This window comes from Malania oleifera, chromosome 6 (genome assembly GCF_029873635.1).
Source record: "Malania oleifera isolate guangnan ecotype guangnan chromosome 6, ASM2987363v1, whole genome shotgun sequence".
NCBI lineage: Eukaryota > Viridiplantae > Streptophyta > Magnoliopsida > Santalales > Ximeniaceae > Malania > Malania oleifera.
Window position 1 is genome coordinate 43130458 of NC_080422.1, and position 24269 is coordinate 43154726.

General features: G+C 34.8%; 1 protein-coding gene across 1 annotated transcript; it reads right to left on the reverse strand.

Annotated features, from left to right (window-relative positions):
- Positions 1-12: 12 nt before the first annotated feature.
- LOC131158063 (7-dehydrocholesterol reductase) lies at positions 13-22668 on the reverse strand. The gene is made up of 13 exons (XM_058112624.1): positions 22335-22668; positions 21807-22029; positions 21546-21601; positions 20680-20782; positions 20487-20552; positions 6774-6887; positions 4247-4373; positions 1694-1794; positions 1200-1325; positions 1006-1070; positions 630-711; positions 448-530; positions 13-306 (listed from the first exon to the last, which is right to left on the reverse strand). The coding sequence occupies exons 1-13, from the start codon at positions 22424-22426 to the stop codon at positions 240-242; spliced, it is 1305 nt and encodes a 434-aa protein (XP_057968607.1). The 5' UTR covers positions 22427-22668; the 3' UTR covers positions 13-239.
- Between the last annotated feature and the right edge of the window lie 1601 nt (positions 22669-24269).

Genomic DNA, 24269 nt, shown 5'->3' on the forward strand with positions numbered 1-24269 from the left:
AAATCAGATAGATTCAATAAATAAAGGTCTCTCTATAGATTTTAATAGGTAAAGCTCCCATATTACACAACAAAGCACATGCTGCTGAAGTATCAAAACTTACAAGCACCTAGTAAAGCCAACCTGGTGAGCATTGAAGGGAAACACCATACATATTGCTTTGCTAGTCACCCATATTCTAGCATATCACCATGGAAAAATAAATTAAACCACAGCTAATTAATTCATACACCATCTTCTCAATAAATTCCAGGAACAATACGATATGGAACCTTTTCGCAGTATAACTTCCAGTATTTTCCATACCTGCAAGCAGGATCATGTCAAAACAAACTGCAACAATTCCATACTCATTTACCACATCAAATTCCTAATTACTAGAAGTCGTAAATCATTTTCAAGACAAATGGCAGCTTTAATAATAAGTAAACAATGTAATTTGCTTACTTGGATCGACATCGATCATCATCCCTTTTGGCTCGGTCGAAAAGGAGGATGGTAAGAAATATCACATAGAAGTAAGGCAGAAACTGAAGCACCACAGCAATAAGAGAAAATAAGAAAAAAAGCTACATGGGACACCAGAATTATGCAAACATCGCATTTAATCCTAAAATAGAATTGCTTACGTGACTGAAAAGAGCTGGGACTGTCCAGAAAAAGGCAGCTAATATTTCCGGTATATAATGGAAATGACGGGACAAACCCCACCTGCACCAAATATTGAAAAATGTAACAAGTTGAAACAAAGACAACTTGCCTCGAGGTCTTTTTAAATTATGTGGTTGGAAAACCACATGTCCAGAAAAAAAGGCCACCGATGGCTGAGCAATCTGTGATATAGAGTGCACATTTATCCCTACAAATCTACATAGCACAAGATTCGGTCAAAGATCATGGCAATTTTGAAAACAAAAAAAGGCCGGAAAAATGGTTCCCTTTATAACTCTGTAGGTACTTATTATCTTTCAATGGCACCTTTTCAAAATAAAATAGAAAACTCACCATCCAGAGGTTAAAAGAAGGCTGGATTTTGTTCCTCCAGACGTGGTTGTGTACGAGGCAACAATCTGTAAAAAATTGAACTATGATTAAATCATCCCAAATGTAAATTTTAGTTTTTGAAAACTTTCAAATAGACCCAAAATGGGAGGTGGCTGTATTTAGCAGTAAGTGGCAATAGTGACAAGACCAGACACCTTTGATGGAGCCTTCCCCCAAACCAAGCACTTGCCATTTGTTCTGCGAAATTCTTGCCTTTGCCTGTCACAATCATAGTTGACATATATGCACAATATGCCTGCTACAAGAATATAAAGGGCAAGCTGGAATAATAAAAATGAAATTATTAGACACAAAAAAAGTTATCTTTAAAATAAAAAAATATATATATCCAAGGAAAATTGTGTAAATCCAGTTTTTTTGGCCAATGAGGTCAGGCCATCAATCAAACTGACATGCCCCAATCAATTTGCATATGGGCAAAATGAACAAAAAGAGATGGCTTACTGGGAAAAAGAATTCTTCTATTCTCAAAACTATAACTTAAAAGAATCACTTGTTTCTACAAGGATAGATCAACACATAACATAAGGTTCACAAGGTCAACAACTAAGTCTCAGACATGAATAAATAAAAACTTAAAATAAATAGTGAACAATAATACACATGGGCATAATTTTTTTTCTTCTACCTTAGTACCAAGGTTTACAGGATGGCTGACAAGGTACATGCCAGGGGAAGTGTAGACAGATGCAATCCATACCAAGCAACCCCAACATATATAAAAACCAGCTGCCAAAATGCAAATACAGCATTAAACTCCTAGAAGTTATTCATCATCAGTGTCAAGATGGAGAAAAAGTAAGAAAATGAAACTACCCAAGCTAAAAAAAAAATCTTATAATGCTAAAAAGCAGTGAACACAATATGCACCCTAGCATTAAACACATGCACATGCATGCGCAAGTCCACATGCATATATGCAGCTGTTCATTAAGTAAATACAGACACATACTTAGATTCTAACAAGGAATGTCAATATTGTAACATAAGAAGGTTCAAGTTCAGACTGATTAAACTAAACGAAATTCCAGCACACGTCCCCCACACCCAAAAAAGAACAAAATTTATTTTAATTTACTTTTAGTGCAACACTATACTAGAAAATAATTCCAGCAGCAAAAAGGAAATCAGGAGATGGTGATGAGTGCATAAAAGAGCACTCTAAACATTACTTTTTCTTGTTTATTTGCTAATTTATAAGGACAATTTGAATATGTTAGTGGTAAGTTTCTGACTTGATCTTCATTTTATAAAGTTTTTAATTCTAATTAATTTTCAATGAATTTTATCATAGGAATGAAGTTAAGAAGATTTGAAAATCAACCCTTAACATAAATGAAGAAGATCAACCACCTAGATTGGAGGAAAGAATATTGGATATGATATAATCCTGTTTTGGAAGAGTCTCTGCGCACCATTCAGTATTTTCATCATAACTATCTCATCCGATGTCGGTTTTAGGCGATTCAAGTTGGGTTGAAAGCCTTACATAATGGGCTACAATTTATCCTGAAATAGCCTTTTGCTAACTCAGACTTTTATAAGGTCAAAAGTGGGTCGCAATCCAAGTCCGAAATTTGCTAAGAGACAGCCTGAACATATTTCGGTATTTTTTTCATAACTCTCTCATTTGATATCGGATTGGTGTGATTCAAGTGGCATTGGAAAGCTTACAAAAAGATCTACAATTCATTGTGAGATGGTATTTCGCTAATCCAGACATTTACTGGGTCAAAAGTGAGCCGCAACCCAAGCTCGAAAACCAGAGGATATTTTTTTAGCGTTTTTCTTTTTATATTATTCCGTTTTTTGGGTTTTGAGGAGGCAACTATATAAACAAAAACTCTTATTTTGAGGTGGTGGCTGGATTTTGAGAAGGTTCGCTTTAGAGTTTATTTTTCATTCATCTTATTATGAGGAACTAATTCCCTAACCTTGGCTAGGGATGAACTTGATCAAATAAAGGTATTTTAATTTATTTTTAATCCATATTGTTGTTCTTCAATGTTTTTATATTTTCTATTTGTTGTTCATCAATTATTATTTGTTTTATTTTGCGCTTGAATATTCATATATCTGAATCTCTTCATGTATTCAATCATGCTTTTTCCATAGAATTGTAAGGATCCATGAATATGTTCAAGACAAACTATTAATTTTGTTACATTACTCCTCTGCTGCGATATTGGCTCCGCATATATTGTCGTCATTAGATTTTGTTAACAAAGTTAATAGCTTTTGAGTTTTTGACGAGATGAATAATATTTAGAAAATTTACTTTTGAATTTATCAAAGATTTATAATTCTATATCTTTCAATTGGGGATTTGGGATGTGAAATCTCCAATTGAGAAAACCAAGGGATTAAAAATAGATTGATTATCTGATTTGTGAGAGGGATTCCTGATGCCTTGGTTCTTGCAAACTTGATTTTTCATCCATAAAAATAATCTTAGTTTTAAATCTTTCTAAAAAGAAGTCAGTTGTCTTTTTCTTTAAAAATCATTACTATTTTTTTTTTATTTGCTCATTTGTGTTCCTTTTTCCATCTCCTTGTGGAATCGACACCCCAAAGCTGTGCTACAACTACCGCATTATCCTTTGGGCATAATCAGATGGTATTCATTTCTTGTTCACTACAATTGAACTGCTCTAGCCACTAAGTTCTAGGTCAAGAAAATCAGGCAGTGCATTATACACAAAAGCTCTGGATACAAACAGATAAAGCCAGCAGCCATACTTATCTGTCAACAATGCAACACACATACATTCATATAATTGTTATTTGAAAAAAAAAAAACATTTTCGCTGTTTACAGAATGTTTTTTTTTTTCAATCTTCTGCAATGCTATTTTTTTTTTTTTTTTTGAAAAATCCAATGCACAAAAGGGAGTAGGAGCAGGCCCCAGACTGGAGGCAAAATGGGATATTATGGTATAAAGTGAAAAAATTAAACATGAATAGCAATGTGACCATTTTCTTTTTCTTTTTGTTTCAACCATTTATTCTTATCAAGAAATTACCATGTCAATTTATGGGGATTGGATTTCTTCCTCATTTTCTATATGATATGAATGGCCAAGAGTTATATGAATGCTCTCCCATTTTTAAATTTAAAAATAATGGTTCAAAAAACTAGCATATCAAACATAAAACACAAAAGAGTTGGAGCATATAAAAACCTCGATCATGTGCAATATCCATAGTGTTCCAGTATCCAGCTTCCCACCAAAAAAACTTTGTAACATAAACCAGTGTCAACACAGTATTTACAAGCATGGAATCTGCTATTCTCCCATTCTGTTCATACTGTTAGGACAAAAAAAAAAAACAGTTAACAAATAAGATGTTATTTTCTTAAATTTTGACCCTCCCTCTCTTTATCTAAAGTGTAAGACAGTAAACCAGGCATCAATTTTCTCTCTCTCTCTCTAGTTGATTTCATCTAAAAGCTTAAAACACTAAACCTGACATCAATTTGTTCACGTCATAGTATTTAGAAACAAAAATGATATACATTATTTTTACCACAATTATTCTAAAATGAATAATTCTTCCAGTTGTTTTTGACAGATATTTAATTTTTTTTTTTGATAGCGTGACAGATATTTAAAATAAAAAATTTTACAAATTATTTTTACCACAATTCTAAAATGAATAATGCTTCCAGCTACTTTTAACAGATTTATTGCTTTGAAATTCTGTAGCGTAACAATGGATCCATTATTAATGATAGTAAAACATTTCTTTCACTGTCTATAATGAAGCAATCATTCTTGTATATCTTTTTCAATTACATTAGTCAATATGTCACGTGTGTTGCACATGATTGTATATGAATAATATTGCGTAAAATATTTTTATAATTTTAAATAAATTTTAGATATATTTCTAAAATGATTCAATATTATATTGTCATGATTTCATTTACAAATATTAAAGTGTGAATATTCATCATTATTTATAAAAATTAATACCTTTTTTAAAGATTATACAATACAAACGAGAGATAACTATTATAACGCCATATAAATATAGGGACATAAAAAAATCTTTAAAAATATAAGATCTAATATGACACAAATACTCTCATTATAATTATGAGAAATATTGAATTTTAAATATTTACATAACATTATAGATAAAAAATAATTAATTAAGTATTTTTTCATCATTTTTTATTTTGTAAAAAACTCAAAATATGACTTCTTCCCATAAAAATATTAATAACTTTATAGCGATTTCTAAATTGTGATTTTTTCTATCTAAAATCTTAATTATTGTTATTTTTTGTTTATTTAATGATCATTATATGAGTTTTTAAAAATTTAAATAAATTTAAAATTTATTATTTGGAGGGTGCTTCTAATGTTAAATAAATAGATTTATCTAATATTATTAAAGTTATTTATTTTTTTTAGAAATACTTGTCTTAGTTCTAAAAGATAATAATATTTGTGTACATAACACTATTTGTGCTTCTATACACATTACATATATACATTGCCCTTTCTTTTTTTTGCTAAGTAGAGTTTCTTTTTTAGGTTCAGACTTTAACACATCTAAAATTGATTTTATAAATATATTTTATCTAATTTTGATTGTATTTATTTTCTTTAAGGAATGTTTTGAATTGCGCTTAAATAAGATGTTTTTTCTACAAAATTACTTTTATAAATTAAATACAGAAAAATGTTAACCCGCTTATCAGTGCTAAAATTTCAATCATAAAACGTTGTTATTCTGAATTATATTTTAATTGTTAATCTATGCTAGATTTTCATAAAATTTGAAAGCAAATATTAGTACTTAAGAATGTTCTATCTGATTTTTAAAAGATAAGGAAATGTTTGTTCACAAAATAATTTGCACTATTGTATTCTTCTATCTATATATATACTATCTGATTTTTAAAAGATAAGGAAATGTTTGTTCACAAAATAATTTGCAATATTGTATTCTTCTATCTATATATATACAGATATGTTAACTTGAATTGAGACATTTACCCTCAACAATATTTGGCTCCACCACTGCATGTCCACCATTTTTCATAAAACCAACTCCACGAGTAAACTAGAAACAAACTAAAAGAAATTTGAAATTTTAATATTTTATAATTCCAATTATAATTTTCTAAATTGTTTCCATAAATGTTGCAAAAAAATTAAGATCGCATCATTCAGCGGATTGCTACTTGAAGGTTTCTAGAAACTATGAATAGAAAATATTAATATGGTTTCATCTAAAACAAATTAATCCAGCACAGCATATCTAGTAATTTACGCAATGCTACTGTCTTTGTAATTTTTACTTTACAAATTGGGTGAAAATTATAATTAACTACAGTTTCAACAATTTGAAATGTTGTTTTTTTTTTTTTTTTTTTTGAAAGAAAATTATCCATTTGAACAATATTTGGAAATATCATTTTTTTACGCAGCATTAATGCTTTTTACTTGTTTCAACACAATTTTAAAAAAAATATTAACACCTGATGGGGAGAGCATGACGTACACATCCTCATCCCTATGTTTGGATGGCTCTTTTTATAACTTAAATCTGTGACCTTCATGTTTAGGTTACATTTGTCTATTTATTTTTTAATAATTTATCAAATCTTAATTTATTATTTTTATTACATTGTTCCTATACAGCACAAGGGTTCTGCACCAGTTTATAAGAAGAAAGCGTTCCCAGAACATCTACCTGCTTTATGCAATAGGTCAAAGTAAGAACTGCCCAAGCCATCATCCCAAATCTACAATTTGTAAAAACCTTAATATCAAAATTCTTGCCAATCCGAGGATACAGCTCCATACCCTACAGTAATTGCAAGCACATGATAAGAGATGAAGCATTACAAATAAGCATGAAATAGAGTAAATGAAATGAGTCCCACATTATAGAATAATATTGCATTGGTAACAATAATTTGATTTGGACAATGGCACAAACATGCACTCAACAGAAGGGTCTGCAGCCACAATGATCCTGGATAGACGTCCACAATTGATTTCAAATTGATTCTAAATAAAATTTATACATAGAAGCCTTTTATAGGCTTCAATATTGGGAGAAAAGGAAAAATAATTTTAAAATCTCAAATAAATAAATAAATAAATACTTCTTTTTTTCAAAACAAGAATACCTCAGAAACTTAAAGATATTTCCCAAACAAAAATATACTAAATATAGGGCAGGCTGGTGCACAAAGCTCCTGCGTATGTGAGGTCCGGGGAAGGGGCAGACCACAATGGGTCTATAGTACGCAGCCTTACCTTGCATTTTTGCAAGAGGCTATTTCCACACCTCGAACCCATAACCTCCCAGGTCACACGGCAACAACCTTACTGTTGCGCTTAAACTCCCCTTCCAAAAATATACTAAATAAATTAAATTAATTTCCACACATACTGCATAAATCAACCTAACTTGAAAAAAGACCTTGGCTTCAAGTAGTAGTAGACAATCTTGCTAGAACATTACACAGCTCACCCATATTCCAGAACATTCAACTGTGCCAATAATCTAGGAGAGCTATCTCCACATTCATCTTCCTTGTTTTCTGCAACATTGATATAATTCTTCTTAGGACAATTCCAGTAGGAATGCAAGTATCCATCAATATTTGTTCTTTTACTCTGCATGCCTAGAAAAAGCAGCGGCTTCATCTACTGAATGAAACTCATGCGACTACAACTTGATTTGTTTTACATACTAAAGAGCACCAATGAACTGAATAATGCATCATCACTCATCTTCCTCAAAAGAATACCAGTAGAAAATTTTGAGTTTCTCCATATTTTTTATCACGCTAAGTTAGCGTGCACAACCTTGAATACATCTCTGGATCATGGCTGAATCAACCCCTTCCATGATATTTCTCATAAGATTTCATTCGGCTTAACCGCCCTTCACAAGCGAAAAGGTTCTCAATTTGGTCTAACCAAACAAATAAGGTTTCTAGATCTCCTTCATCAATTCAGGTGAAGTAATATTAGTTCCTTAATCCACGTTGCTAGATGAGTGCGTGGTGGCAAGCATGCCAAGAAGAGATTTATAGATAGTGAGTAGCTACCTGGGAGGTTGATTCTTCATCTGCTTTTCTATTATTCATTTCCTATTGTGCATGTCAGCGATTTTTTAAGCAACAGAATGGTGCTTTGTCACCATTTTCTTTTGCTATTTTTTCCATGTTGGCATGCAAGAGAAGTCGTATATGTAAGAATGAGTAAGACAACTAATAGGCTTGGGGTTTCAATTAAGGATGAAATAGGGCTAATAAGGGGCCTATTAAATACTATTACAGAAGCAGGTGGAGCAAGCGATTGGGATAAGAGGATTGGATTAGCTAAAGAAGTAGAAGAAATATTTTGTGGGTTTGAGTTTGTGTCGTATACTTGTATACCTAGATCATCCACATAAAAGTAGAGACCGGCTCGCCTGTCACTTGACCAAGGAGTAATAGCACAAACTCCAATAAAAAGGCTTTGCATCTCTAGCTCAGCAAAGACAGCCAAGGGGGTAACAAGAAAAGTCACTCTCTCTGGTTGCCAAAGATGAAGAAAATCAGCCTGGATTTGCTCAATTGGAGGTGTCTCTTATACCGATTGTGGATTTGTTCAATCAAAGGCATTGATGACAACTCAAGGGCTTGTGGCTGCACAAGAATGAAATAGGTAGGTCAAACAGCAGCGAAGATTGCAAAACTGAAGATTCTGATGGGGTCAATTTGGTGTGACAGACAGACAAATAGGTTTAGCAACTAATTGGTGAAGACAGCGGTGTAATGAAATCAATTAGGGTCAAAGGCAGAAAATTAAATTGTAACCACGAACCCTGAAATTTTGAGTAGAAATTCAATAGCCAACCGTCTCAAACAGAGCACTGTGCCAATTTAAGTAGAAAGTTGAAACTCTCAAAACCGTAAAGACACTGGCAGTATCAGAGTCTACTAATGTGATACTACTTGATAAAGGACCTATGTACAAAACAATTTAAAGGCAAAATATAATAACAATAACCTGGCACTTCAAAAATTACAATGAACTCCCCCATCAGTGGAGGAAAGTAATGGGTGAATGATTTTTTATTTTAACATTTTTATCTATGTTATATTTGAATGGAATCATCTATATTAAGTAGTCTTATAAAACTTGTTCTTGTACTGGAATATTTGCAGGTTGACCCAACACTGTAAGACATGGATTTGTAAAGGTTTGGCCAGTAAATGAAGGAAAGAGCCATGGCAATTAGCAGGAAGAAGACATGCAACGAAACCTTGAACTACCTTCCGACATTGAATGTCTTGATGAAGTGATCTATGACAATGAAAACTGGGCTGTGCCTTGAACACATTGCATATGGGGAGAGAGAGAGAGAGAGAGAGAGAGAGAGAGAGAGAGAGAGAGAGAGAATGAGTGAAATTTCTTTTCAATCCTCATGCCTTCTGGCAGGAGGCTGTTGAAGCTGACCAAAGGGAGAAACACATACTTCATGGCAGCCGGTAACCAATGATGATTGCTAGAAGTGAGATAGAAAGGAGCTGAGAAAGATATAAAAATCTCTTCTTGGCAATTGCCTCAACTGCGGGCAATGACCATCACTGATTTTTATTTCCTCTATTCCCCATGTAACCAGCAGCAAAATGGGGCTTTGATTCAATTTGGGTGGTGATTGGAATGGTGGTTTTAAGTCATGATGTTGTTGCCCAAGGGCAATGGCTGTTAATGGTGGGTTTTCTTTATTTATTTTGGGAAGAAGACCGTTAATGAAGAATACTGTTAATGGCGGTTGGGCATGGAGTCTGGATGTGTGCGTGTGTAGGACCTTGGTGTATGGGTGATTTCAAAGGAAGATGCTCCTTTCAGGACTTCAATTCCAGTGACAAACCCCAGACAAGTGAGAACCCTATATCTCTGTAACATAAACTAGAAAATTTTAATTTGTCATGGAGATGAAATGACCAGCAAAAGGACCCATCTTCTTGTAGAGCTAGCCTTGGACATGGCGAAATGGATAAAATCCGTTAATCTAATCTGCCTAAAACTGACTCATATCCAATCCACATGTTAAATGAGTTGGACATGGTTTTAAAATCTTGTTCAATGGGTTGGGTAGGTTATATCTGCCTGAAATCCACCTGATCCATTAAGAAAAGGGCCTATACAATTTAGCCAATTTACCCAGTCCAAGTCCCAAATCCCAAGCCCAACCAGCAACCATGCAGGGCCCAAATGCCAAGGCATGAAGCAGCCCTGAACTGAAGAGGCACAGACCCCATCCGAGCCAAAAATACTGATAAGGCATTCGGTCTGCGGTCTGCACTGCAAATTTGCAATTACAATTTTTGGGACCTAGAAAGCAAAAATTAGAAAGTAAAAACCTTAAATCAATTGGGATTTCTAATTAATGTGTTTGGACTCCCAAATCAATTGGGATTTCTAATTAATGTGTTATGATTCCAAAGTTATTTGAGATTTGAATTTGATTTAATGTTAGGATTCTATTTAATGTTGGGATTTTTATTTAATGCGTTAGGATTCCCAAATCAATTAGGATTGAGTCCATTAAGGACTTGGATTGGGATATTTTACATTTCTAATTGGGCTAGGATTCCCTATCCCATATATATATATGTATCCCTATAAGGCTTATTCATTTAAGCAGTAACATAATTCACAGCCTTTGGTCAATTTGGAGGCAAATCCCCTCAAAGTGATCAACCCTATTTTCTCTTTTTATTTTATTTTCTTCTGATTTCCCCAATTTCTCTATGATAAAACAGTAGGGTCTCTATGATAAAACACTAGGGTCTTATCATTTGGTATCAAAGTTGGCATTCTTGTGGATGTCATTAACCCGCTTACAAAAGCAAAATCTTGGAATTCTTGATCTTCACTTATACGCAATGGCATCAAAAAATTCAGCAGAGTCCCGAATGGAAGCTAGGCTAAAGGCTAAACATAGCGATATGTTTAAGCTTCAATTTGAAGGGATACAAGCATCGCTCTCTAAACTACTCATTATATCTTTCTATAAAGAGAGAAAAGATAATTCCTCTACGTTAGCTGTAGGGAACAGCAGACATGCGAGAAGGAGGTTACCAAGGAAAGCGTGATCATGGTCCTACTCATATGAAGGTGGAACTTCCTCAGTGGGACAATTATGATCCTAACAATTGGGTTTCTAGGACTGAAAAAATACTTTCGCTTTCACAACACTCCAGAAATATCTAAAGTTGAGATTGCTTCTATTAGCCTGAATAGCGATGCTATTCAATGGTATGACTGGTTTGAAGCTCGTTATGGAATGCTTTCATGGGTAGAATTTGTTTCTAGATTACTTGTCCAATTTGGGCCCACTGGATCTGCTCATATTGATGGAGAGCTTGCCAAAATATGTCAAACCAGCATTGTCTTGGAGTATCAAACACGATTTGAGCGACTATCAAACAAGACTAAAGATTGGAATGAAAGCTAACTCGTGGGTACTTTTATTGGAGGTCTCCTACCTGACATTCGACATGAGGTCAAACTGCACTGGCCACGGACTATGACCACTGCAATTTCTTTTGCATGATTAGAAGAAGACAAGTTGGGAGAAGAACAACATCACTCTAACAGGACCATTAGAAAACAAAATGTCAACAGCACTATCACGCTACTTGCTCCTTATAATCCTCCAAACAAATGATTGACATAGGAGGAACTTAAAGAGCAAACTACAAAGGGTTTGTGTTGGCATTGTGATGATAAGTGCCATAGAGCGCACTGTTGCAAAAGGGGATGACTCTTGATGATTGAACCAGTGGAGGAGCCAAAAGAGGTTGCGGATGACTCCCCTTAATCAAATCAGGAAGGTATGGAATCTGATGATAATGATAAGTCTATCACTTCTTCAGTTTATGCTTCTAAAATGCCAACTATTAGTATCTCACTTGATATGGTAGCACTAATAATTTCATGGACACTAAAATTGTTAAGCAGCTAGACTATCCTGTGGAGCAATGTGAAAATTTTGATGTGAAGGTTGTAGGTGGAAGGAACTTGACATGTTAGCATGTTCAAAGCTTAAACTTACAATGAAAAATCATGGGTTGCATGCTGATTTCTTTCTGCTACCACTAGAAGACTATGAAGTGGTTTTGGGTATTGAATGGTTAAGGACTTTAGGTGATATAGCTTGGAATTTTTCTAAACTGGTTATGGAGTTCATCGTGAATGGCAAGAAAGTGACTCTTAAAGACAAATATTATGGTAACATAACTATAGTTTCAAGCCATCGTATGGAAAAGCTCCTTAAAATGGAGCAACATGGTTGCCTTGTACAACTGCGAGCATTACGGGGCTTACAACATCAATTTAGCCAGGATAAAGGGCTAGAATCTCTTATTTCAAAATTTAGTGACCTATTTGCAGAGCCACAAGTATTGCCACAAGGATTGCCACCTTAGCGAACAGATGATCACTGCATTCCTTTATTGCTAGGTAGTGTCCCTACTAACGTCCATCCTTATTGCTATGACGCTATCCTTATCTTCAAAAAGCATAAATAGAAAAGATAGCAAAAGAAATGTTAGATGCTGACATAATTCAACCAAGTGTCAGTCCATATTCTTCACCTGTCTTATTGGTGAAGAAGAAGGATGGATTTTGGTGAATGTGTGCTGATTATCGAGCACTAAACAAGAACATTGTGAAGGATAAATTTACTCTCCCTGTTGTGGATGAATTGTTAGATGAGTTAGGAGGTGTCTAGCAATTCACCAAACTCGACTTGAGGTCAAGTTATCACCAGATTCGGGTACATGAGGATGACATTCAGAAGACTGCATTTAGAACTCACGGTGGCCATTACGAGATCTTGGTTATGCTTTTCCGGTTAACCAATCCACCTTCAACTTTTCAAAGTCTCGTGAATGACATTTTCCGACCTTTCCTACGTAAGTTTGTTCTTGTATTTTTTGATGATATCCTAATATGTAGCTCACCTCTAGACGATTATTTATGTCATTTGTGAACTGTACTCACCACTCTTTGTGAGCATCATCTGCTTGTCAAGAAATCTAAATGCATTGCTCGAGCACAAGCTGGAAACTTTGGGCATATTATTTCCCAAGAAAGTGTTTCAGTTGACCCTTCTAAACTACAAGTGATGATAGGCTGGCCAATTCCACAAACAATCAAAATGATGCAAGGATTTTTGGGGTTGACTACTTACTACCACAAGTTTGTTAAGGATTAGGGAAATATTAGTGCTCCACTGACTGCTCTACTAAAAAAGGATGCATTCAAATGGACTGAGGACGTTGAGAATCCCCATCCGCACCCGAATTGGCTAAATCTAGTATAGTGAGTGGTGTTCCCTGATGCCAAATCCAAGGAATAAACTTGTTCAAGACATCTCGATGAACTATCAAGCTTAAGCATGCATTCTCCACCACACTAGTTCTTGCCTTGCCAAATTTCAACAAGGTGTTTATAAATGAGTCTGATGCATTAGGAGTTCGCATTGGTGAAATTTTAATGCAAGATAGATGCCCATTGCTTTTACCAGTAAGGCTCTTTCTCCATCCCACATCGGCTTGTATGTCAAATAGTTGCTAGCCATTGTGCAAGCGGTTACAAAGTGGAGACTGTATTTAATTGGAGCACGTCTAAATATGAATTGATCACAAGAACCTTAAATATTTTTTGGAGCAACAAATATCTTCCATGGAACAACATTGTGGGTCACTAAGTTTGGCTATGACCATGAGAATACAAGGAGTCAAGAATGTGGTGGCAAATGCACTCTCACGACTTCCTGAACAAGTTGAACTTATAGCTATTTATGTACAGCGGTACAGGCATGTAATACTCTTGAACAGATCATGAAGGAATGGTGGCAAAATTCGAAGACTTGAGGTATTATCCAAAAGCTACAAGAAGAGCCAACTTCATTTCCTCCTTACTTTTAGGACTCTTTAAACTTACTATATAAAAGGAGGATTTTATTACTACCTAATTCAGCCCACAAGCAAACCATACTGCAAGAATTACACATATCACCGGCTATAGGTCATTTTGGTTTCTTAGAACCTACAAGCGCATTTCTCAGGAATTTTACTAAAAGGGAATAAAGGGTGAAATCAAAAAGTTTATGGCAGAATGTGATGTTTGTCCATGGTGAATCCAAGCTAGCTACAGCCTCCTCCTATTCCAAAAGAAGCTTGGACTAATATCTCCATAGATTTCATTGAGGGACTACCATCTTCTTATGGTAAATCTATTATTTTTGCTGTCGTAGACCATGTCACAAAATATACTCATTTTTGTGCCATAACTCACCCTTATATTGCTATAAGTGTTGCTCGTACTTTCGTTGAGAATATAGTCAAGTTGCATGGAATTCCTCAATCTATTATCAGTGATCGCGACAAAGTTTTTACCAATAAACTTTGGAAGGAGTTTTTCCATTTGTAAGAAACACAATTGAATATGAGCACTGCATATCATCCACAATCAAATAAGCAAACTGAAGTTGTTAATAGGTGCTTGGAGACTTATCTTCATTGCTGTGTTAGTGACAAACCGAAGTTTGGGTGCAATGGCTCCCATAGGCCGAATGATGGTACAATACCACTTATCATTCCTCCATCAAGTTGACTCCATGCAAGGCTGTTCATGGTTGACCGCCTCCTATTATTGCTAGGTATTCAACAGGATCATCCAGAATTGATCAAGTTGACAAAAAGTTACATGATCAAGACAAAGTGTTTTAGCTCCTCAAGGAAAATCTTGTTGAGCTCAAGCTCATATGAAACAGCAAGCTGATAAGCACAATAGTGAAGGGCATGGGCATTCTCAGTGGGAGATTTGGTATTTCTCAGGCTACAGCCCTACAGACAGATATCTATAACTATTCGTTCTTCAATGAAGTTGACTCCTCGGTTCTATAGACCTTATAAGATCCTAGTATGTATAGGTCCTGTTGCTTATTGTTTTTACTTACCAACAGATTCTAAGGTACATCTAATTTTTCACGGTTTTTTGCCTCTAAAAGAAGTTAGAGGAGCAAATTACTGTGCAGCACCACTTGACCAATGTTGCACCTATTGTGAGATTCAAATGCAACCACAAGCAATTCTAGACTGTCTAGTGGTCAAACGTAGAAGTTGAGACATCACAGAAGTTTTAATTCATTGGTCTCACTTACCATTTGAAGATGCAACTTAGGAAACTTATCAATCCTTGGAGAAGAAACTCTCGAAGTTTCTTACTGCTCAGCCTTGAGGACAAGGCTGATTTGAAGGAGGGGGGAATGGTAGTATTCCCAAATCAATTGGGATTTATGATTAACGTGTTAGGATTCCCAAAACAATTAGGATTCTCTATTTAATGTTATGATTCCAAATCAATTGGGATTTCTAATTAATGTGATATGATTCTCGAATCAATTGGGATTTCTAATTAATGTGATACAATTCCCAAATCAATTGGAATTTTATTTAATATTAGGTTTCTATTTAATGTTGGGATTTATATTTAATGTGTTAATATTTCCAAATCAATTAGGATTGAGCACATTGAGGAATTGGATTGGGATATTTTACATTCCTAATAAGAGTAGGGTTCCCTACTCCAATATATATATATATGCATCTCTATAGGGCTTATTCATTCAAACAATAACAAAATTCATAACCTTTGGCTGATTTGGAGGCAGATCCTCTCGAAGTGATCAACCCTATTTTCTCTTTCTATTTTCCTTTCTTTCAATTTCCCCAATTTCTTTACGATAAAACCCTTGGGTCTTGTAATTATCTTTCAAAAAGATAAATGGAAATAGGGAAAAGAAGAGGGACTTGCATATGATTTGTATTGACCTAGAGAAAGCCTATAATAGAGTACCTAAGGAAGTTCTTTGGTGGGTTTTTGAAAAGAAAGGAGTATGCAATAGATGTGCTGAGATCATTAAGGATATGTATAATAGAGTAACGACTAGCGTTAGGACCAGAGGAGGGAAATTTAGAGAATTTATAATCACAATAGGTATACATCAAGGTTCCACTTCGAGTCCTTATCTTTTTACTTTGGTGATTGATGAACTCACTAGGAATATCCAAAACGAGATCCCTTGGTGTATGCTATTTGCATATAATACTGTTTTGATTGATGGAAGTAGGAGCGGAGTGGAATCGAAGTTAAAATTTTGGAGAATTGCGCTTTAGAGTCTAAAGGTTTTGGGATAAGTAGGAATAAGACAAAATATATGAAATGTAATTTCAGTGACGCAAGGAGGAGCATTAGAGAGAAGATTAAACTTGATAATCATGAAATTAATAGCACTTTCAGATTTCGATATCTTGGATCTATCATGCAAGCAAAAAAGGACATTGAAGAGGATGCAAGATATAGAGTTAAAGTAGGTTGGGTAAATTGGAGTGCGTCGAGCATGTTGTCTAATCGTAGAATACCCTTAAAATTAAAGGAAAGTTCTATAAGACAGTTATAAGGTCAACTATGTTTTATGGTTCAAAATGTAGGGCAAATAAGAAACATGTACAAAAGTAAATATTGTCAAAATGTGAATGTTAAGGTGGATGAATGGTATAACATTAAAAGACAAATTAAGGAACAAGCATATACGCAATAAACTACGTAGAGTAGTGGTCAAAGGTAAGATAAAGGAGGGGTCAACTTAGATGGTTTGGGCATATGAAATGTAGGTCTAGTAGTGCACCTATGAGGATGAGTGAGTTAGTTATAGTTTATAGTATTAAAAGGGGTAGGGATAAGCCTAAAATAACCTAGAATGAGGTACTGAGGAAGGATTTAATAGCTCTTAAGCTAGTGGAGGAAAATGCCCTCGATTGGATGAATTGGCGGAGAAGGACACATATAGTTGACCCCACCTAGTGGGAGTTAAAGCTTCGTGCTGTTGTTGTTGTTGTTGTTTTGTATTAAAAATAATAAAATAAAATAAGAAACGAAAATACAATAATTAGAACATAAAATAGCTCATGTTTGCACATTGCATTAGGAGGTTTGACTAAACTTGGGAGTGTTAGGGGAGGCCAATGCATTTTTTCCCTAAAACTAATACATGGAAGCCTTTTATAGGCTTACGGTGCTTGAAGAACAAGGAAAATAATTTTAAAATATTAAAATAAACTAAAACACTACTTCCCTAAATAATAATACTCTAAAACTAAGAGTGATCCCCCAATAAAACAGGGTCTCTCTGAGTGTCACTAGCCAACACTTCACACCTTGTGAAGGGTCATGTGGCACCAGTAGAAGCCATAAGAAATTCATTAAGCAAATAACAATCACACGACAAAACATTGAAGCAACATTATTCATTAACAAAACCTTTGTAGGCAATGCGTGTTTAGCGGGGGAGGCAAGTAGGCTAAAGACCTTTACAAATGCTAGTAAGTTTTACAATGATTGATGAACACTCAACCTCCGCTAAAGAACTTCATATGTTCTAGCTCTGGCACTAAGGAACATCAAATTGACCGGGAATTTGTACTCCCATTTTACAATAAGGCAATGGAACACTCAATGAAAGAACCTATACTACCATGTACATGATTGTAATCCATCTTATGCATACAAGACAAGCAATCACAAGCAAGCATACTGCCTAGAACAAGCTTGGCTCGTGAAATCGGGCTAGAAGGCTCCTTACTTTGCAAGGGTAGGGGGAGGATCTTCACAGTGTACATAGTCTTATCCCTGCTTTTAAGCAGAGACGCAGTTTCCTTGGACTTAACCCGTGACCAACTAGTCACAAAGTAGCAACCTTACTGTTGATCTAAGCATCAATAAAAACATAACATCTTACTAGGAACATCCCCCCCCCCCCCCCCCCAAAAAAAAAATAAAAACAGCATAACTTAAAAGAAAAAATGAAACTACTTTCCATGCATGTTGCAACCCTAACTTGACATGATAATTTATATGCATTTCAATTTGGCGAGTTAAAAACCATCTTACAAAGAACTTATCTTCTACTGTTGTACAGATAGCACGTGTAATTTTACAAGTATAAGATTCATCTAACTGCCTAACCCTGTGGCATGAGGAAAGGCTGAAAATATCCACAAATAATTTCTCTTATTCTTTACGCCAGGATAAGATTGTACATATGTTACACAACTTGCCCAACACAGATATTTACCGAACATAGAAATAAGCATGCAGCAAAAATGCAAATTCACAGTGCATTCCAATGAATTATAGTAATCTAGGAATGAGTTCCTCTATTTTATAGTCAATTACACCCACATATGCATCCAATACTAACTACACTGGATATAGATCCAAAACCCTTAACAAAGCCATGTGTATCTAAGGGGGCATATTTGGCTCTGATTAATCCTAAATGCCCTTCTGGAATCACTTTCTTGGCTTCTGTGGGGAAAAGGATTACTATATCACAAGAATATTTTTGTTCGCTTCACTCAACAGGATTCGGGAATATAAGATTAGAGCATTTGGCATAAGTATCCTAATGTTATTGCAACTAGATCACCAAACTACCCTTGACTTGCAATGATAATAATAGTACCTGCATTCTTGTAATGTGATGTATATAATAATAAGAATAATAATCATAATGATCTTTAATAATATATGTTATAATAATCAGAAACCAACAACAAGAACAGCAACAAAAACGAGTATTATTATTGTTCTTGTATTTGTTGTTGTTCGTAGTAGCTGCAGTAGCAGTAGCAGTAGCAACAGCAGTAGTAGTAGCAGCAGCAGTAGCAGTAGTATTGAAAAATAACAATAATAATAATGATAATATTATTATATATAAAATTTGTATTAAGATAGAGGAAGAAATTACAATTTAAAAGAAAGAACAAGAAATCCTCAATAAAAAAATAAAAAATAAAAAAATAAAAAAAACAGCAAAAGAAAAGGGAAAAAGAAAACACGTGAAAGAACTAGATGAGAAAGCCACCCCTTTGAACCACACTGCTGATTCCTGCTGTCCCTTCTTCATCTTGCTTTTAACCCCATCCAATTGAAATTCATTACCTCTAGGATCAAACAACCATAGACCCATCTTATCCAGCAATTGTTGTGCCTCTAAGTCCTTCCCATCCAAACAAACTTCTAAGTTATTCCAGTAAATCTCCTCCACAACAGTAGTTAGAATCCCGTCCTTATACTGCTGTTCCTTACCCACTCCGCATCCTCAAATACAGGAACATTCTCCAAACCTGCTAAAATGGATCCCTGATTCCTGAGGTCCAATAGCCCTCTTAAGTACTTCAGATTAATAGGTCTTATTTAAAGGCCCAGCAATTTATGAATCTGGTTTTTCAAAATCCACAGTGGGCCTTCGCCCCATTAAAGGCCCATCGTTTATCATAGGATGAAAATATCATAGGTAAACAAATTAAAAAGTGAAAAAGAGCTTCGAAAAAGGAGAGAGGAGAGACGGGATAGCAAGAGCGAGAGAGCCACCTCCACCCCACACCCACACAAAACCCAATTGAGTGGCATTATTATTAATCAACAATAAGGGGCAAATTTGTTCAAGGGCAATGAAATGGTAGGGATACTTTGGTCCCATAAAGTTGATTCGACGGGAATCCAAGATTACCTCGAGTTCTGTAAACATCCACATTTTGGGGCTATTTGTTCCCAAGGAATTCAAGATACCTGCCATGTAGGATTCACATGAGTTCCCAAATAGGTAACATTCCTAACAACACATTCTCAGAAGTCTTGCAAGATACCCCAAGCCGCCACTCACCCTCCCTCCCCCAATAAACATAGATGTTTCACATATTTTGAATTGCCCCATAACATGTACTGAAAAGGACCAAAACCTTGTATCACCACGCATTATAAATACATTTAAGATTCAAACTATGCTCTTATGAAATGCATGCATAATTTAAAGAAACAAAAAGGTATGTCTGGCCCAATAACCTTTTAAAATAACCTTAACTATATACTTAGAGGTCTCTGCTTATCATCTTCCCTTTCAATTCAGTTTAACCTTCTGAACACCAGGTATGGGAAGAGGAATCCCTTGCAATCATATATAAATGCTGGAGAAAGCAAGGTTTCAAAGTCCCATGTTTGGAACTGGCACCTAAATTATGAAATCATTGAAATAACAGCACACTGTAGACGAATCTGAGGCCAGAAAGGGTAACAGCCACTGTGTTACCATGTCATCAAGCAATTTCCATTAAATTAAGAGAAAAAAAATCTATTTCCTTTAACCTGTTCAATTAATTTTTAAAACTTTAATTGATAATAAACTTAAAAGCTTATTAAACAAAGTCCTCCATTTTCCCCAATTCTAATTCTACTCTTTCGCATATCACATAATTCTGTATCCACATGAAAAGATAAATACATGTATAAATTCTAAAACTAGAGTGCCGAAGATGCTCACCCAATAGAAATCAATTATGATGTTCCCAGATGAACCAGAATCAGAGGAAGACGGCGCCACATGACCCTTGTAGACATAAAGAATGAGAAATAGAAACATAAACAGACTTTGCATGAACAAAAAGAATCATAGCTACCTACTTTTGTTTTTCGTTTTTTTTTTTTTTTTTTGACAACTAATAATAGATACTTACTTTTATGTATAAGAAAACACAAAAAATGAAGCTTCCAAAAATGAGAGCTGAAAAAATTTCTCCCAAATGGTCATACACAATTGCAGGGTTGAATATTCTAAACCTGAAAACCAGAAGACAAATAAAAACATCAACTTGATTGATGGCACATTGTCCAATAAAACCAGACAGGTAATTACTAGCCTATAAAAATATAGAAAGAAGAACAAAGCATGCATGCACAGATGCCACACAAGACACATAAAACAGGACAATGACAAACACGATATGGATGAACATAGATGCACACAGACGAGTAAAAGGATAAGGGTGACCAGTTCCATAATGACTGTTGAAATAATATGCAAGTGGAAACATAAAAAGGCAGGAAAAAACTGGGGAGAAAAGCAAGTGTAAGGGACAAAAAAAGGCTTGGGATCCCATTTTTTCAGAGATACAAAAATAAGAATAGTTCCATGCCATGCAAATATTAGGATAATTATTTATCAGATGGAAGGAAGCCCAAGATTCCAATAATACTTCATGCATCAACAAAAAGAACAAAAGAAAGAAACTATAATACCAATTATCAGCCCTATAAATAATAGCATGAGAGCTTCTATCATTAATAAACCGCACAGATACTGAAGAAAAACTTAAGTATGGATGGAAAGACTCAACCAGAAAGATCCTGTGTTCTAGCCCCAAAATAAATAAAAAAATTAAAGAAAGAAAAAAAAAATCATCCCAGGGAGTAAAAGTACATGCATCAGTCACAGTCAGCAGCATATCAGCACCTCTACAAGACCATACTAGAAAATAAAAATATCAGGCTCTAAAGAAAATTGAAAAGAATAAAAAATGGCTATAATGAAGAAATTCTTTACCGCCAAAGGGCAAGATAAGTAATCAATGTTACTGCATATGCAGCCAAACCATTAGCCTGCATAAGCACGAGAAATAATACTGTGAATGGCAGCGTAATAAGTGACTACAAGCAAAGTCAATGTACTATGTTTCGAAAATTTATCCTTTTGTGGAAAGATCAACGCCAATATTTTATCAATATAACCATCTAATAATTATGTATAAGCATAGGGACACCATAATTGATAACACTTCCATATCTAACAATAAGAATATGGTACCTTGTAGACAGGTTTATTCCCTGCAGGAGTAATTGGGCCCTCAACTCTTTTTCCCGGTAGATATAGCTGGAGTACAGCCTCAAATGCTGCAAAACAGGCAATAATCTCCCATGCTACAGCAGTGGGTTTTGGCCAAATGTTTATAAGCCCCCGTAGTCCATGCTGTTTCAAGTAATCCCAAGTTTGGGAAACAGACCCATCGGCATGGACCATTGTGTACCATCTGCACAAAGTATCAGCATATTGAAATAAAAGTATATGATCCGAAGTGTCTGAATATTGTAATTACCTGACTAGATCCACATAATTCCTACAATAAGTTTCAAAAACAAATCTAGAAAGCAAAAGATCCAAACATGAGAACAACTTCCAGGACACAATGGAATCTACAATCGTGAGACATTGCTGAATCTACCATCGAGAGAATATAAATTTTTTTAGCATAAATCGAAATTAACCACAAGAAATCATAAGATGTGCAAATTGAAATATCAAGTGAACGAACAAAGGAAGCTTGTAGGGGCTTACAGAAGAATGACAAAGGGAGGGCAGAGACTGAGGAGCGAGAGAACGGAGAAATACGTGACCGCCGGCGAGTGTACCATGTTTGATTCCGCCATTATCTTCACCACCAAAGCACGCACTCGCACTCGCACTCGCACTCTGAATCGACGCTTGCTTGACTAGAAAGCACCTGGAACTAGAAATGCAGTGAAAACTCACCAGCTCGATCGTTCCAGCAGAGGGGCAGGTCGTGCTGGACTACGCCTTGACCTTCCCGTATTGACGACGCCGCGTTTGATATTTATTTCTGCATTTTCTTTTAAGCCAGGAATAATTAGTTGTTTTTTAACAAAATTACAAATGAGAAGGCAACTTTTCACCCAAAAAAAGAGTATAATTTTTTATTAAAAAAATAAAATATATTTAAAATAATTTTAAAATTACTAAAATTAAATTTATTTATGATTAATTTTAATTTAAAAAAAAATATCTAGAAATTATTAAAATTAATTTTAAATTGATAATGCATATGCCTTTTAATATAGAAACATTTTTAATAGCTACGATGCTAAATTTAGGCAATTGCATCAATAGAGCAATGATGATTTAATCATTATTTCATTTAGGTAAGTAGTAAAAGCAATTCAAACTTTTTCTAATTTAAAAGAATTCATCCCTAACAATATGTTTAAAAAAATAAAAGTCAAGCCAAATCTAAACATTTCAAGCATATGGAAAAATATTTTAAAGGTTAGAACAACTAGCCTAGACCTGGTTCAAAATAAAGATTGGAAGAAAAAAAACCTTTCTTTTCTTTCATGACGATGGAATGCCTTTATCTCCTATTCTTGTCAACTCCAATAATCATTTGACATTTGAATTATGCATTTCAAGTAATATAAATGTTATTAAATTTTATGAAAACAAATGATGGAGTTGGCCAAGGATGCTCTTTTATAATGTTGAATAGGTAGCATGAAAGAAGATATGTGACTTCGAAAGAGTTTTATTGGTCGTCCCTTTGTTCTATTCCTTCAAGGAAAAGCGGACGCCTTGACAACAGCAAACAAGACTTTTTAAATCTCATAAGGGTAAAATGGTTAATCTTGCCACGTGAAAGTAAGTTTTCCTGCTTTTAGGATGCTTCATAGCAATGTATGATCCAACTCCTATTGGTATTTGTCTTAAGTCACTACTATCCTTCACCACTAAAGGGAATATTTCTATTGGTTATTCCAGGAAAAAGATATTGTCTTCTACTCTCAAATCAAATAATATACACCTGATTCAAGGGGGGGAGCTGAGTACAAGAGATTGCTAGATCTTTTGTTCGATAACAGTTCTTTTTTCTACAAATGTTGCAGGATAAATGCTCTTTGAATGGGTTGTGGCAGTGTTAAGGGTTGGTTTAAGCGGGTGTCCTAAGGCTTTCTGAGGAATGACTCTCGTAGGTTGTTAAGGAACTTCTTGCACATGGGGAAGGGAAGCGCAAACGATGGGAAATGGCAAGACATTGTTTGAAAAATAAGGAGGAAGTCCTTCTCTCATGAACATTGAAACATCACTTAGGCACTCTATCATTGAGTCATATTCCTTTCTTGCCCTCACCGAAATAAGTCAATGGGCCGAAAAACTTAATGTCATGCCACTATTCTTGAACAACTTGGAGTCGAGCCTTCTTTTCGTATCCGTAATAGTGTGAAAAGAGTGAGAAAATAAATTTTGGATTCAATTATCAACTGCTCCTATTGAAAATAGGATTGACTATGGATTCAAGCCATAGCACATGGTATAAAGAATAACCTTTGCATGCAATTTATTCTCATTTCTAATTAATTTCCAAGTTGAGCTAAAAGAATAACCTTTGCATGCAATTTATTCTCATGTACAAAAGATAATACAGTTGGATTCACAATTTCACTGGTATTTTTTCTTTCAGCTAAACTTGGAAATTAATTA